Below are 12,753 nucleotides of genomic sequence, written 5' to 3'. Positions count from 1 at the left end.
TCTCTTTCTCTAAGTTGCTTCTCTCTCTTTCTTCTGCTCTCGTTTTATCGTTTACTCGGTAATGTCGACAAGTAAGAAACTTTCTCGAGAACAAAAGGGGAAGATGCGTGCGGCCTCGTCGGGATCTGGTGATGACTTAGAGACGGTCCGTGGTTCTGAAGGAAGCCAAGAGGCGGTTCATCGCGAGGCGATGATGGATACAGAGAACTTGAGTCGTGCGCAGCGCGTTCTTATTTCGGAATCGAGAGTGCAGTCGCGGAAGGACGACGACGGTCGTGATCATGTTGACGATCAGATGATCCCGATAAGCTTTTATCCGGGGAACATCTTCGAGGAGCAACCTCCGCTTGATCGGGAGCGCGTGCGTCCTTCGGTCGTTGAAGGCCAGGACTGGCGGGGTGTCGAGAAGACGAGGTCGACCGTCGAGTCGGTGACGAGACTCCTACGGGCTCGCGACGCAGCGGGGGTTACGTTTATAATCCCGAATAGCGACCAGCGGCCCTGGTCTCCTCCGAAAGGCTACCAGTGCGTCTACGAGTCGTACTTCGAGGGCGACACGAAGCTGTGGTTTCCGATTCCTCGAATCGTCACTGCGTTTGCGATGCGCCGAGGAGCCGCCCTTAGCCAATTTCTGAATGGTGCGTGGCGGCTGGCCGTGGCACTGACGATTATCGGAGCAGAAGCTGGTGTTCCTCTCAACGTCCGAGCTTTCGAGGAATTAGTGTCAGCGAAGATAAAGGGCGGACTGATTTCGCTGAAGATCCGCCCCAACTATAACGTGGTGACCGGCTACCCCAACAAGACGAACAACTGGCAGCGGTCCTACTTCTACGTCAAATCTGACAGGGCTGCGTTCGAGGAGCCGCTGAGGACCGGCTATCGTGTTTTATGGGCCCGAGAGATGGGTATAAACCACCCGTCAGTTTTATTTTCCGTTTCTTGTGGTCTAACTCCCGTTTGTCTTTCTTTGCAGTTGCTCTTCCGAACACCGCAGAGTACGAGGAGGACTTTTTGACGAGCGCGCGTCTGATCGCATCGCAGAGACAGGACCATTGGAATAATTTTTCCTACCGGAGGATTAGTCGATCGATCGGGTGGATTAGTCAGCGTAAGTCTTTCCTTTCGCTCTTTCCTTTGCTTTGACACGTCCCTTTTGATATGGAATCTAATTTTGCTTTTACTTATCGCAGAGGTTTGGCGTTCGGACACGATCCCCATTGTCACGAATAAGACGAAGAGGGTCAATTTGTTCAATTCGGCCGAGCAGAGGGAGATAAACCGAGCAAGAGCGATGAGGACTATTCCAAATTTGAGTTTGGTGGTTGCGAAGAAAGTCGGCTCCGCAAAGAAATCTCAGCCCGATACCGCGGGCTCGCCTAATTTAGGAGATCCGAGCGCGACTGAGTCGGACGCTGAGGCTCAGTTGGTTAGAAAGACCAACAAGAAGAGACAGCGCGAAGAGGAGGGCGCGGCTGTCGAGGAAACGAACGTTGGGGCTTCCTCTCCTCAAGGGCATTCTGGGTCAGAGGGGAGAAGGAAGAAGGCAAGGGGCGATTCTCCCGCGATCCGATCCTCGTCCGTTGAGGAAGGCGAGCTCAGGGACCTGGAACCGAGCGGTGGTTCCAAAGATGAGGTGGTCCCCGAATCACAGCCTGCGGGCAGCCGCGACGAAGATCTTCCGGCGGTCTCTCCAAAGGCCAAGAAGAAGGACAAGGGGAGGAAGAGGAAGAAGAAAGCCGCCGAAATGGTTCCTCGAGGCTCTTCTGAGGAGCTGAACGACGAGGAGGAAGATGCCACCCGTTCCGGGGAATCGCTGGGCCCGGGGCGTGAAGTCGTGCCGGAGGAACCCGCTCCTCAGGTCGCTGAAGGGACCGTTGCTGTCCCGAAGAAGAGGAAGAAGAAAAAGAAGGGTTGTCCGGACAGGGTTTCTTTCTCTTACGACCGCGAGGTCCCGCTAGCGCATGACGAGCAGGAGTGCGGTCGCCTGGTTCGTCAGTTTAGGGGAGATCGGGGCGCGCTGCCGCCGGTCAAGGACTTGATCTTCAAGGAGGAGTACAAGTTCGCCGCCCGTACCTCCATCATGGTAAGTCGGGTTTCTGACTTTATCTCTTTTTCTTCTTATTCGTTTGCTGACGCTACGTGGTTTGTCGTGCAGAGCCTCGGAGACTGGAACGTTTTAGTGAGGAAATACGATGAGGAGCTGAGAGGCGCGTTCGAGTTGGTCGACAAGCAGAAGAGGAGCCATAAACGCGCGACTCGGGCTTTGAAGGATGCAGTCCGTGCAAAGGACGAAGCAGTTGCCCAAGAAGAAGCGCTGAGGAAGGAGCTCGACGAGCAGAGGGGAATCATGGCGATCGAGTTGGCGTCTGCTCGGGACCTGGTAAAGAAGGCGGAGAAAGAGAAAGCCGAGTTGCGGAAGAGAAATGCCGACTTGCAAGGCAAGAATGCGACTCTCGAGAAGGAGGTGGTGGCCTCTGCTTTGAATTTCTCCCGGGAGATGGATCGCTTGAGGGAATCTCGCAAACTTGAGGTCACTCATGAGCGAATCCGCGTGATGGCGGCAATGACGGGAAAATGCTCCCGACGCTTCAAAAATATTCAGGACCGAGAGAAGCGCCGTGATGATTTCGAGGACTCGCGGTGTATGCTTGGTCAAGCGCGCGGGATGCGAGACTGCCTCGAGGCTTTGAAGGAATCGGGGAAAGATATCCCTCAGGAGACCATTGATACGTACGCCGACTTGGAGAAGTACTACGATGGGGAGACGACTCGTCTGGAGGTAGGCGTGATTCCGGACTCGGATCTAACCTTGTCTCCTTTGGTGCTGAAGTCTCGGTTCGTGATCGAAGAAATCCTCGAGAAGGTTGACAAGCATGGGTCGAACCTTGAGCTGATCGATTCTGAAGCCGCGGCAGCGCTCCGATCTCCGAGTGATGGATTTATTAGGGACCTCCTCGACACGGTACAATCTCCTGCTCGTCCCGACGCCACTCTTCCTATCAAAGCGGCTGCGCCAGACAAGAAAGCCGTTGAAGTGGACCCGAAGGCGCCCGGTGCCGATGCCCGGGAGAAGTTGGTTACAATCTCCGACAGTTCGTCCCTCGGGACTTCCGATCCTGACGCGAGTGAAGGCCTTTCGGATCCGAACCGCGAGATCAGGCTTGCCTCTCCATCGAGCAAGGGTCAAAGTACCGGCAACGTATCCAGCTCGGGCCCTCCTGAGAAGAAAGATCCCCCTGCTGAGGGATGATTACCCATGTTTGTTGTATCTCTTTTTCGGCCGTTTGGCCTTGTTTGTTTAAGACCTCGCTTCTCGGCGTTAAGCCTTTGATGTATGAATTATTTTCTTTTGGTTTTTATCAGACAAGTGTTTCTTTATATATTTCCGTAAGTCGTTTAACTTAGAAGTATATAAATCATTTTTCACTTGTCCATAACCGAGAAACGAAATAGTCCGGATGGTTGCTCGCATTTGCCAGCGAGTTCCCTCCTTTTCAGATAGAAGAGTGATTAGAGAGTCGTTCGTTCGCATTCTTATTTATTCAACGAAGCTTTTACAAGTCTAACGTTCAAGTAAATACAAAGAGACTCTAATCGTTCTACTGAATTGCCGAGGAAAAGGTTTCGAGACGCATTGCAGTGATCGAGAGAACTATTGGTCGGCCAAACCGTCGTTCTTCGATCAGACTTGGTCTGAAATTTCCATTGGATAGCCGGTCAGTGCACGACGCACAGGTGACGCAAGGCTGTTATTCCCTTCGGCTGATACCTGATCAAGGCTCAGCCGATTTTGCTGGGCGAGTGCTCGTGCTCCGCTTGACGAAGGGGCTGGCATCGTTTGTTCGGGGAAAGGTGACCGTTAGTCATTCTAAAAAAAGTTTGGACTTTGTTTTGGTTGGGGCTGGACCCTGTGAAGGGATGCCTACGTACCTCGGATGAGGATCAAGCCTTTCGTAGTTCGTTTGACCGAGTGAAAGTGGCTGTAGTAGCGCATTCACTCGGACGAGTAGAAGTGACGGTTAGGTGCATCTACTCGGTTTTTTTTTTTTTTTTTTTTTTTTTTTTTTTTTTTTTTTTTTTTTTCGCGAACAGTGACCTGTTGGTCATTCGCTCGGAAAAAAGATGAGACGAATCTATTGGTAGAAGAGGCGAAGATGCATAGAGTTCCAGGCTCGTGGGACTGCCTCTCCGCGGGAAGTCTCGAGTCGGTAGACGCCTGGTCGAACGACTCGGGTGATCTTGTAAGGTCCTTCCCAATTGGTCCCTAGCTTGCCAGCGTTGAGCTCCTTTGTGTTGTCGAAGACTTTTCGGAGGACGAGATCGCCGAGCTCGAGAGGGCGCGCTTTTACCTTCTTATTATAGTAGCTCTCGATCTGGTTCTGGTAATTTTGGATCCGAAGAAGCGCTTGATCTCGTTTTTCCTCGAGTTCATCGAGGGCATCGAGGAGCATATCTTGATTAAGCTCGACGAACTGCGGCATCTTGGCGCGCCGAAGACTTGTCACGTTAACTTCGGCGGGGGCCATTGCTTCCATCCCATAGGCAAGAGAGAAAGGGGTGGATTTGGTCGCACCGCGGGGAGTCGTTCGGTGTGACCAGAGGACGCCGTCCAGCTCGTCGGCCCAATGGCCTTTCTTTAGGTCGAGTCGCTTCTTGATACCATCGATGATAATCTTGTTGGAAGATTCCGCCTGTCCGTTTCCTTGCGGGTAACGAGGAGTCGAAGGGCTTAGACGGATATTCCACTTGTTGCAGAACTCTTTGAAGTTTCCGGACATGAACTGAGAGCCATTGTCCGTTATGATCTCGTACGGCAAACCGTGACGGCAAATGATGTTCTTCCAGACGAAGGTGCGGACTTCCTTGTCCGTCACCTGAGAGAACGCTTCGGCTTCAATCCATTTGGTGAAGTAATCAGTGAGGACCAGGATGAAACGACGTTGGCGCGAGGTCGGCATTGGCCCGATGATGTCCATCCCCCACCTCATGAACGGATAAGGGGCAGCAGATGTCCGCAACAGCTCAGTGGGACTGTGGATGCTCGGAGCGTGACGCTGGCATTTGTCGCACCGACGAGCGTATGCCTCGCAGTCAGTGTTCATAGACGGCCAAAAGAATCCCAAGCTTCGAACCTTAAGGGCGAGTGCTCGGCCTCCCGAGTGGTTTCCTCCTGCTCCGTCGTGAGTTTCAGCCATTACTCGGCGTACTTCATCGCCCTGGATGCACTTTAAGAGAACCTTGTTCGCGGTTACTCGGTGAAGTTCGTCGTTCATGATGACATAGTGGGCGCTGCGTCTCTTCAGGCGTCTCGCTGCCCACTTATCTTTTGGCAGTTCTTCTCGTAGGAGATAATCCAGGAACTCGACTCGCCAATCGACTGGGGTGTCGTCACGATCGAGCATCTCAGTGTCGGCTTGATCCGGTGTCTCAGTTTCGGTTTGATCGGTGGTGGATCGTCGAGTTGTTGCAAAGATTGGAGCGATGGGAGAGCTTTCGTCGGAGGAGGGATCAATGCTTGGTCGGTCAATCCGATGTATGGGTATCGTCCTTTTGACCTGATCGTGGAGTTTGCTCCCGAGTGCGGCTAGGGCATCGGCGCAAACGTTCTCTCCGCGAGGAACCTTGGTGAGTTCGAAGAAATCGAATTCCCTAGCGAGCTCTTGAACCACTCGAAGATACGCATCCATTCTATCATTGCGAGCATCGTAGTCGCCGCTAAACTGGCTGGCGACGAGCTGCGAGTCGCAATAAGCACTCAAGCGTTTGGCTTTGACGGCTCGGGCGAGACGAAGCCCGGCGATCAACGATTCATACTCTGCTTCGTTGTTAGAAGCCGGGAAGCCGAAACTGAAAGACTGGCGGATGAGTTCTCCTGTTGGCGACTGAAGCTGGACCCCAGCACCGGATCCTTTACTCGTCGATGATCCGTCGACATGAAGAATCCAATTGGGGCTCGGGACGTCGAGATCTTGTGCAAGATCTGGCGTGAGCTCGACAAGGAAGTCGGCGAGGACTTGAGATTTGGCGGCTGTTCGACATTTGTACGTAATGTCAAGCTCGCTCAGTTCGATTGCCCACTTGGTCAGCCGGCCGGCTCTGTTGGGATTTTGCAGGACGGTGCGGAGCGGTTGGTCGGTCAGAACTTCGATAGAGTGTGACTGGAAGTAGGGTCGTAATTTCCTCGCGGAGTCGACGACGGCCAGAGCCAGCTTCTCAAGGGTTGGGTACCTGGTCTCCGGGCCGGTCATGCGTCTGCTCGTGTAAAAAATCGGACGCTGCTCGCCGCGATCCTCCTTGATCAAAACACTGCTGACGGCTGCCGAGGAGACGGCGATATAGAGAGACAAAACGTCTCCTACGTCCGGCTTGGCCAAGACGGGAGGAGTTGTCAGGTATTGCTTGAGTTGAACGAACGCGTCCTCGCATTTATCATCCCAGATGAACTTCTTGTTCCCTCGGAGGAGATCATAGAAGGAAGACACTTGTCGGTAGATCGGGAGATAAAGCGATTAAGGGCGGCGATGCGTCCTGTTAGTCTCTGAACTTCCGCGGCAGTTTCTCGGACTGGGGAGGTTCAGGACTGCTGAGATCTGTTTCGGGTTAGCCTCTATTCCTCGTTGCGTGACGATGTAACCAAGGAATTCGCCCGAGGAGACGCCAAACGTGCACTTTGCGGGATTCAACTTCATCCCGTACTTGTTTAGGATGGCGAAGCATTCCTTCAAGTGTGCTAGGTGGTCGTCGGCTCGGAGGGATTTGACGAGCATGTCGTCGATATAAACTTCCATTGTTTCCCCAACTGGTCGGCGAACATCCTGTTAACGAGCCTCTGGTAGGTTGCCCCGGCGTTTTTCAACCCGAATGGCATCACCTTATAACAGTAAGTTCCCCGGTCAGTGATGAAAGCGGTTTTCTCCCGGTCGTCTGGGTGCATCAGGATCTGGTTATAGCCCGAGAAGGCGTCCATGAACGTCAGCATCTCGTTGCCGGCCGTCGATTCGACTAGGCGATCGATGCTAGGCAACGGGTAGCTGTCCTTAGGACATGCTTTGTTGAGGTCGGTAAAATCGACGCAGACGCGCCATTTACCGTTCTTCTTCTTAACGACCACCGGGTTGGCTAGCCATTCCGGGTAACGAACTTCAGTGATTGAGCCGGCACCGAGTAAACGCTCGACTTCTTCTGCGACTGCTTTGGATCGCTCTGGTCCCAACTTTCTTCTCTTCTGCCGGATGGGTTTGAAGTTGGGATCAACATTGAGCTCGTGGGTCGTGATAGCTGGATCGATTCCCTTCATATCAGACATTGTCCAGGCGAATGTGGATAGGTTTTGCTTAAGGAACTCGAGAATCTTCTGCTGCATTTCGTCGGGCAGAAATGCGCCTACTCGGACTGATTTGCTCGGATCCGACTCGTCAACTGGTACTTCGAGAACCTCTTCCTTTTGCGGGCAGACTTTGCTCGTGGGAGGAGAGACCGAGTTGACAAGTGATTGGGAGCGCTGGATTTTAACCGTGGCGATCAGGAGATCACCGCGCCTGCTGATCGCCTTTCAGAGTTTTGATCGATCCGTCTGATCCTGGGAACTTAACACACTGATGATACGTTGATGCGATTGCTCGCATTGAATGCAGCCATGGGGTGCCGAGTATAACGTGGTAAGGGGCTTTGGAACCGACCACAGAAAACTTGACTGTCCGAGTGACCCCGCATGCGTGAACCGAGAGGCGGATCGTGCCTGCGATCACTTCTGACGAGCCGTTGAACCCTGTCAGGGTCCGAGTAGAAGGCTTGACGTCATTGAGGTCAATCCCATCTTTACGAGGGTTTCGCGAAAGATGATATCGACCGAGCTCCCCGTATCGATAAGTACTTTTGTGACGTCGTACTTGTCGACACCGAGCACGACGAGCAAAGGATCGTTATGAGGGAGGTGCACGCCGAGTGTATCGTCAGACGAAAAGGTAATCGGCTGATCGTCCACTTGCTTCTGGGGCCACCGTTGGGAAGTAGTGGCTTGCCTTCGGTGGTCTTTGACTGCTCTTACCGAATCGCCGCAGGGAGGCGATCCACCCATAATGACGTTTATCCGGGGACGAGTTTGTGCTCGCTTTGCGCGGAGCACGTCACGGAGGTCGTTACTCGTTCGGCAGTATCCCTTTTCTTGCGGTTAAGGGTTGTCCGCAAGTCGCCGATCTTCTTGTTGAGTTTGTCTCGCAGATCGCAGTTCGGCTTGTCGGCGCACTGCCTTGGGAGGATTCTTGTGCCGAAGCTTTCGCGGCGCGATTCGAATCGATCTGTCGGCGGAGATCGGAGGAGACTGGCGTTTCCTCGGTAGCGGATCGAAACTTTTGATCGAGGAGGGAGCGAAGATCCGTAGTGCTGTCTAGGTTTTTCGTGTCGTCGTCTTCTTCGGACGAGGACCCGGATTCGTTCTCTTGTTGCGGTTGGGCGCGGATCACTTCGATGCGCTGGCGATTGGTCGGCTGATCGTCATCTGCCGAGTCGTCGTCATCATCGGTCTCTCGAGCAGCTTTCTCCGTATCCTTCGACTGTTTGTCGTTTTTACGGTTCTTGCCCTGCGATTTACGCTGAGCCTTCTTGTCTTTGTTCCTGCTCCAGCTGTTTTCTCCTTTTGGCTTTGGTTTAGGCGGCTGGATCTTGTAATCCCCGCTTTCGATCGAGGAGAGGAACTGGGCGTAGAGGGATTTGCACTCGGTCGTGTCGTGTCCCTTCACGTCGTGATACTTGCAATGTTTCGTGAGATCGATGGGAGTTCTGGTCGGTCCTGGAGCCGAATCGACTTTAGCCACGACACCAGCACTCGGGGTACTGGGAGATGCATCTGGAGAGTCGGTCTCTCGCTGGTAAACATTCCACTTTTTATCGTGCATGACCATGGTTGAGACAGGGGCGTTGTTCTCGTCCACGACGTAGAGGAGACCTCCTTTTTTGCCGCCGTTATCAGCTGGCGCGTGCTGGCGTGGCTCTGGCCGAGCACCCCACTTTTGGCTGCAACCGGCTTGGCAGCGTTCTGCTTCCGAATTATTGCCTTGGTGTCTTCTTCCATTCGGATGAAATTGTGAGACCGGGCAATAGCATCGGGAAGCGAAGTCGTGGGGTTGGAATACAGGTCCTTACGAAACTTCGAGTTGACGAGGAGAGTGTTCATCAAAGCGTCGATAGCGATGTGATCAGGGACGTCGACTCGGGAAACGATCGTCTTGAACTTTTCCATGTAGTCCTTGAGGCTTTGGTCCTTTGTTTGCGCCATATTCCACAGGCTGGAAGCGGTTGCTGCTCGCTTGGTAAACATGATGTAAGTCTTGAGGAAAACGGCTGATAGGTCTCGGAAACTGCGAATCGAGTTCTCGCTGAGCTGTGAGAACCAGGTTAGCGCTTGTTCGTTGAGTGTTTCGACGAAGAGCTGACAGTATCCTGCGTCCTTCTCTTCGTCGGAAAGGCGAGCTCTGGCCATAGCTATGTTGAAGGCTGTCAGATGTTCGACGGGGTCGCCGCCGGGTTTGTACTCGGGGAGACGGAGCTTTTCTATCTTGCGGAGCTGGACCCTGGTTAGCTCGCTAGCGAAGGGCGAGCGCGAAGTAGAGGCGATGACGCTGTCGATCTGAGGGGCTGCGCTCGTCGCTTGGTGGATCTGCGAGCTCATTTGTTGAGGCTGAGTTTGAGCTCGGCGATCTCGCGATCTCGAATCGTCGTCGGATCTGCTGTCGTCGGAGTAGGGTATACGGCGGGAGGACCGTTAGGGTCAGATTCGTCCACAGCGCGGTCTTCTGCCGGCGTTGGGGGAAGAGATGCCGGCAGACGGGTTGGGAACGGTTCGTCGGTCCAGCGGGAGCAGTGAGGGCAGCCACGAGAGCAGCGAGCTGCTCATTCGTCGTTTTCTGGACTTCTTCTTGATGCGCGAGGCGAGCCATCACGGAGCTCATGAAGTCCGACGAGAGAAGGGGAGGAGGAGGCGGAGGCGTAAGCTCGGTCGCTTCGCCGGAAGAGCCGGGGTTCGAGTCACCAATCGTCATACTAGGCTAAGAAACGTTACTCTGATCGGCCCCACGGTGGGCGCCAATTGTTTAAGGTGAGTTTGGTCAACAGAAAATAGAAGAACTCAAGAGTGGGATGAACAGAGACGTTTTATTAGAGTCGGAATAACGAGGGTACAAGAGTAAGAAAGCCGGCTAGTCGATGCTCGGCGAGCTCCTAGCCGGAAGTACAAGAGAGCGGCGAGATACAAAGAGAATAAAGGAAACCCTAATCTGGCCGCAAGTCTGTGTCTCTAAGTGGTGATACCCTTCCTTCTTGTCCTCAACTCCTTATATAGTCTCCTAGGTCGGTTAGTCTCGACCTAATTCGCTTCCCTTTGGTCATGGGCTTTTCGATATACAGGCCCAATCGGGATGACTGCTCGGCCCGAGCTGTTTGGTTGCTCGCTTCGGCTGCTCGTCCTCTAGCTAAAGTAGTCACGAGCCGAGTCGGGGTCAGTCGAGGAGCCGACGCCGAGCCGACCGCTCCCTCCTTGATGGTAATGGGCCTCCTGTTCGCTGGGCCTTGTGGGTGGTGACAATCCATCCCCAACATTTTAATCATATTAACCCGATCACCCGACCGAACCGGTCGATAAAACCGATTCTGAACGAGTTCGGATCTTGAATAAATATCCGGATGTCGCTTATTTTTGTATGATGGGTTTCAGGATGGGTCGGTTATATACCACGCACCCAAAGCGAGTTAACGGGTTATCCAATTAATAGATGCCCTAGGACTAAACATGCAACTCATTTTCTCCTTTTTTGATTTGTCTGCTCGAGAATCTCTGAAGAATATATCGCCATTAACTTCTCCAAAGATTTTGATACACCTAATCCTTATAACATTTCCTAATCATGATTATCTCCGATTTCTATTCATTTCTGTTCAACCATATCAAAAATTCGAAACCCTAGAGAATATATCCTTTATATAAGCAACTTCAATTGCTCGAAGTGGAGATACAAAGCACCGAAATTCCTTGCCTCATCTTTCAAGAAATCACACAGAGGTGACATACCATCTCCATCTTCGTATTCTTTTGCAATCGATTAATGGGTTTTTATTTTCTCGGTTTGTCAATCGGGTTTCTCGGTTATGTCGGGTTTTTGTATTCTGTTTCAGTTGGTCGTTTTCTTTTGTCGACAGGATTATGTCTTAAGTCGAGTTCGCGTATGTTTCTTCTCATATTTAAGTTTTCAAGTTAGTTGGTTTTTGAAATGTGTTGAGTTGTAGTATAGTTATGTAGTGTTGTATCAGTTTGTCTTAAGTCAAGTTGTAGTATGGTTCAGTTTCAAGTTTGTTGCCTGATTAAGTCAAGTTGTGTGTAACTATAGCAAGTTTCGTGTATCCGTTTTCAAGTTTTGTTTGTTTTTGTTGTGTCCGTTTGTTAATTAATTTATGTGATGTTGTGGTTCACCAATTGCAGATGACTTCATCATCGTCGATGATCCATCAAGAAAATGGAGCTGAGTCAGCTGAGAAAGGAAATGAAGTTGGGTATGAAGACCACCAAACTGCTGATAGGCGTGGAAAGAGGAAGGAAACAGAGTCCCCATGTGAAAAAACTTCTCAGGCAAAGAAGTTTAAAAAAGTCGTTGTGCCAAGGTCTGATGTTTGGAACCATTACACCAGAACAAAGCAGAGCCGTGACAGGTGCATTTGCCACTACTGCCAGAAGTTCTTCTCATGTGCAACAAAGTTGGGAACCTCCAATCTCCAGAAGCACCTACTCATCTGCAGAGAGTACCAGGCACACTTAATCAGCAAAGGGAAGAGTCAAACTTCCATGATGATGAAGGCAATTTGAAGCCATCAAAAGTACCTGAGAAAGTTGTCAGAGAAGTTACGAATGAGCTATTGGTCTTAGCTGAGTTGCCGCTGTCTTTCATAGATAGTACACATGATTGAAGTACTTCTGCAACAAGGTAAAGCATCGTTATGTTACATTGTTTATCTGATTCCGTGAGAGTAATATTTTTTTTTCTGTGAAGGTCAATCTGTACAAACCGCACTCAAGGCGTACTGCTACTAGAGACATTGTAAAGATAGATGTTCCTGAAGAAGAAAGAGGCATTGAAGAAATGTTGTACACTAAACAACAAAGAGTCTCCCTCACAAGTGATATTTGGATTCTCAAGTGACAGGTACAGTTCTCATTCCGAAAGCAGAAATCAATCTCATTTTTATTAATTCTAATGTAATTGTTGTTTGCAATTTTTGGCAGGTGCAAGTTATATGGCTGTAACTGCACATTTTGTTGACCCAACTTGGCAGCTGAAGAAGATCATCCTTGGTTTCAAATTGGTCATGGATCATAAAGGTTAGACCATTTCCCAAGTTCTTTTAGAGTGCTTAGCTGATTGGGGAATTGAGAAACTGTTTGGCATTACGGTAGACAACGCCATTGCTAACACCTCTGCTCTTAGGCGTTTCCATAGTCAGTCTAGGTCAGTTGCGCCTGATGCTTTGGTCTTAGATGGTAACTTTCTTCACATGAGGTGTTGTGCACACATTATTAACTTGATCGCTAGGGAGGGTCTAGGTGATTTAGGGAAAAATGTGTTGGCAATCCGCAATGCAGTCCAGTATGTCCGATCTCCACCAACAGGTTGAACGCCTTTGACCAAAGGGTTACTAGTGGAAGATGACACGCGGAAGTCTCCCGCTGGATGTTAAAGACCCGGTGGAATTCAACATTTCTCATGTTAT

The 12,753-nt window shown here is 51.3% G+C and overlaps 2 protein-coding genes across 2 annotated transcripts; one reads left to right on the top strand and one right to left on the bottom strand.

The window, feature by feature from the left end:
* On the top strand, positions 1–4,050 carry LOC130511741 (meiosis-specific protein ASY2-like). The gene is made up of 4 exons (XM_057009271.1): positions 1–905; positions 974–1,108; positions 1,191–2,083; positions 2,156–4,050. The coding sequence occupies exons 1-4, from the start codon at positions 62–64 to the stop codon at positions 3,248–3,250; spliced, it is 2,967 nt and encodes a 988-aa protein (XP_056865251.1). The 5' UTR covers positions 1–61; the 3' UTR covers positions 3,251–4,050.
* Positions 3,683–6,788, bottom strand: LOC130511174 (uncharacterized). Its single transcript, XM_057008047.1, has 6 exons — positions 6,545–6,788; positions 6,229–6,454; positions 5,071–6,096; positions 4,820–4,983; positions 4,274–4,702; positions 3,683–3,828 (listed from the first exon to the last, which is right to left on the bottom strand). Exons 1-6 carry the CDS (start codon positions 6,786–6,788, stop codon positions 3,683–3,685), a joined length of 2,235 nt encoding a protein of 744 aa, XP_056864027.1.
* Between the last annotated feature and the right edge of the window lie 5,965 nt (positions 6,789–12,753).

The sequence above is a fragment of the Raphanus sativus genome, chromosome 4 (assembly GCF_000801105.2).
Source record: "Raphanus sativus cultivar WK10039 chromosome 4, ASM80110v3, whole genome shotgun sequence".
NCBI classification, from domain to species: Eukaryota; Viridiplantae; Streptophyta; class Magnoliopsida; order Brassicales; family Brassicaceae; genus Raphanus; species Raphanus sativus.
This window is presented reverse-complemented; position numbering and strand designations above follow the sequence as displayed.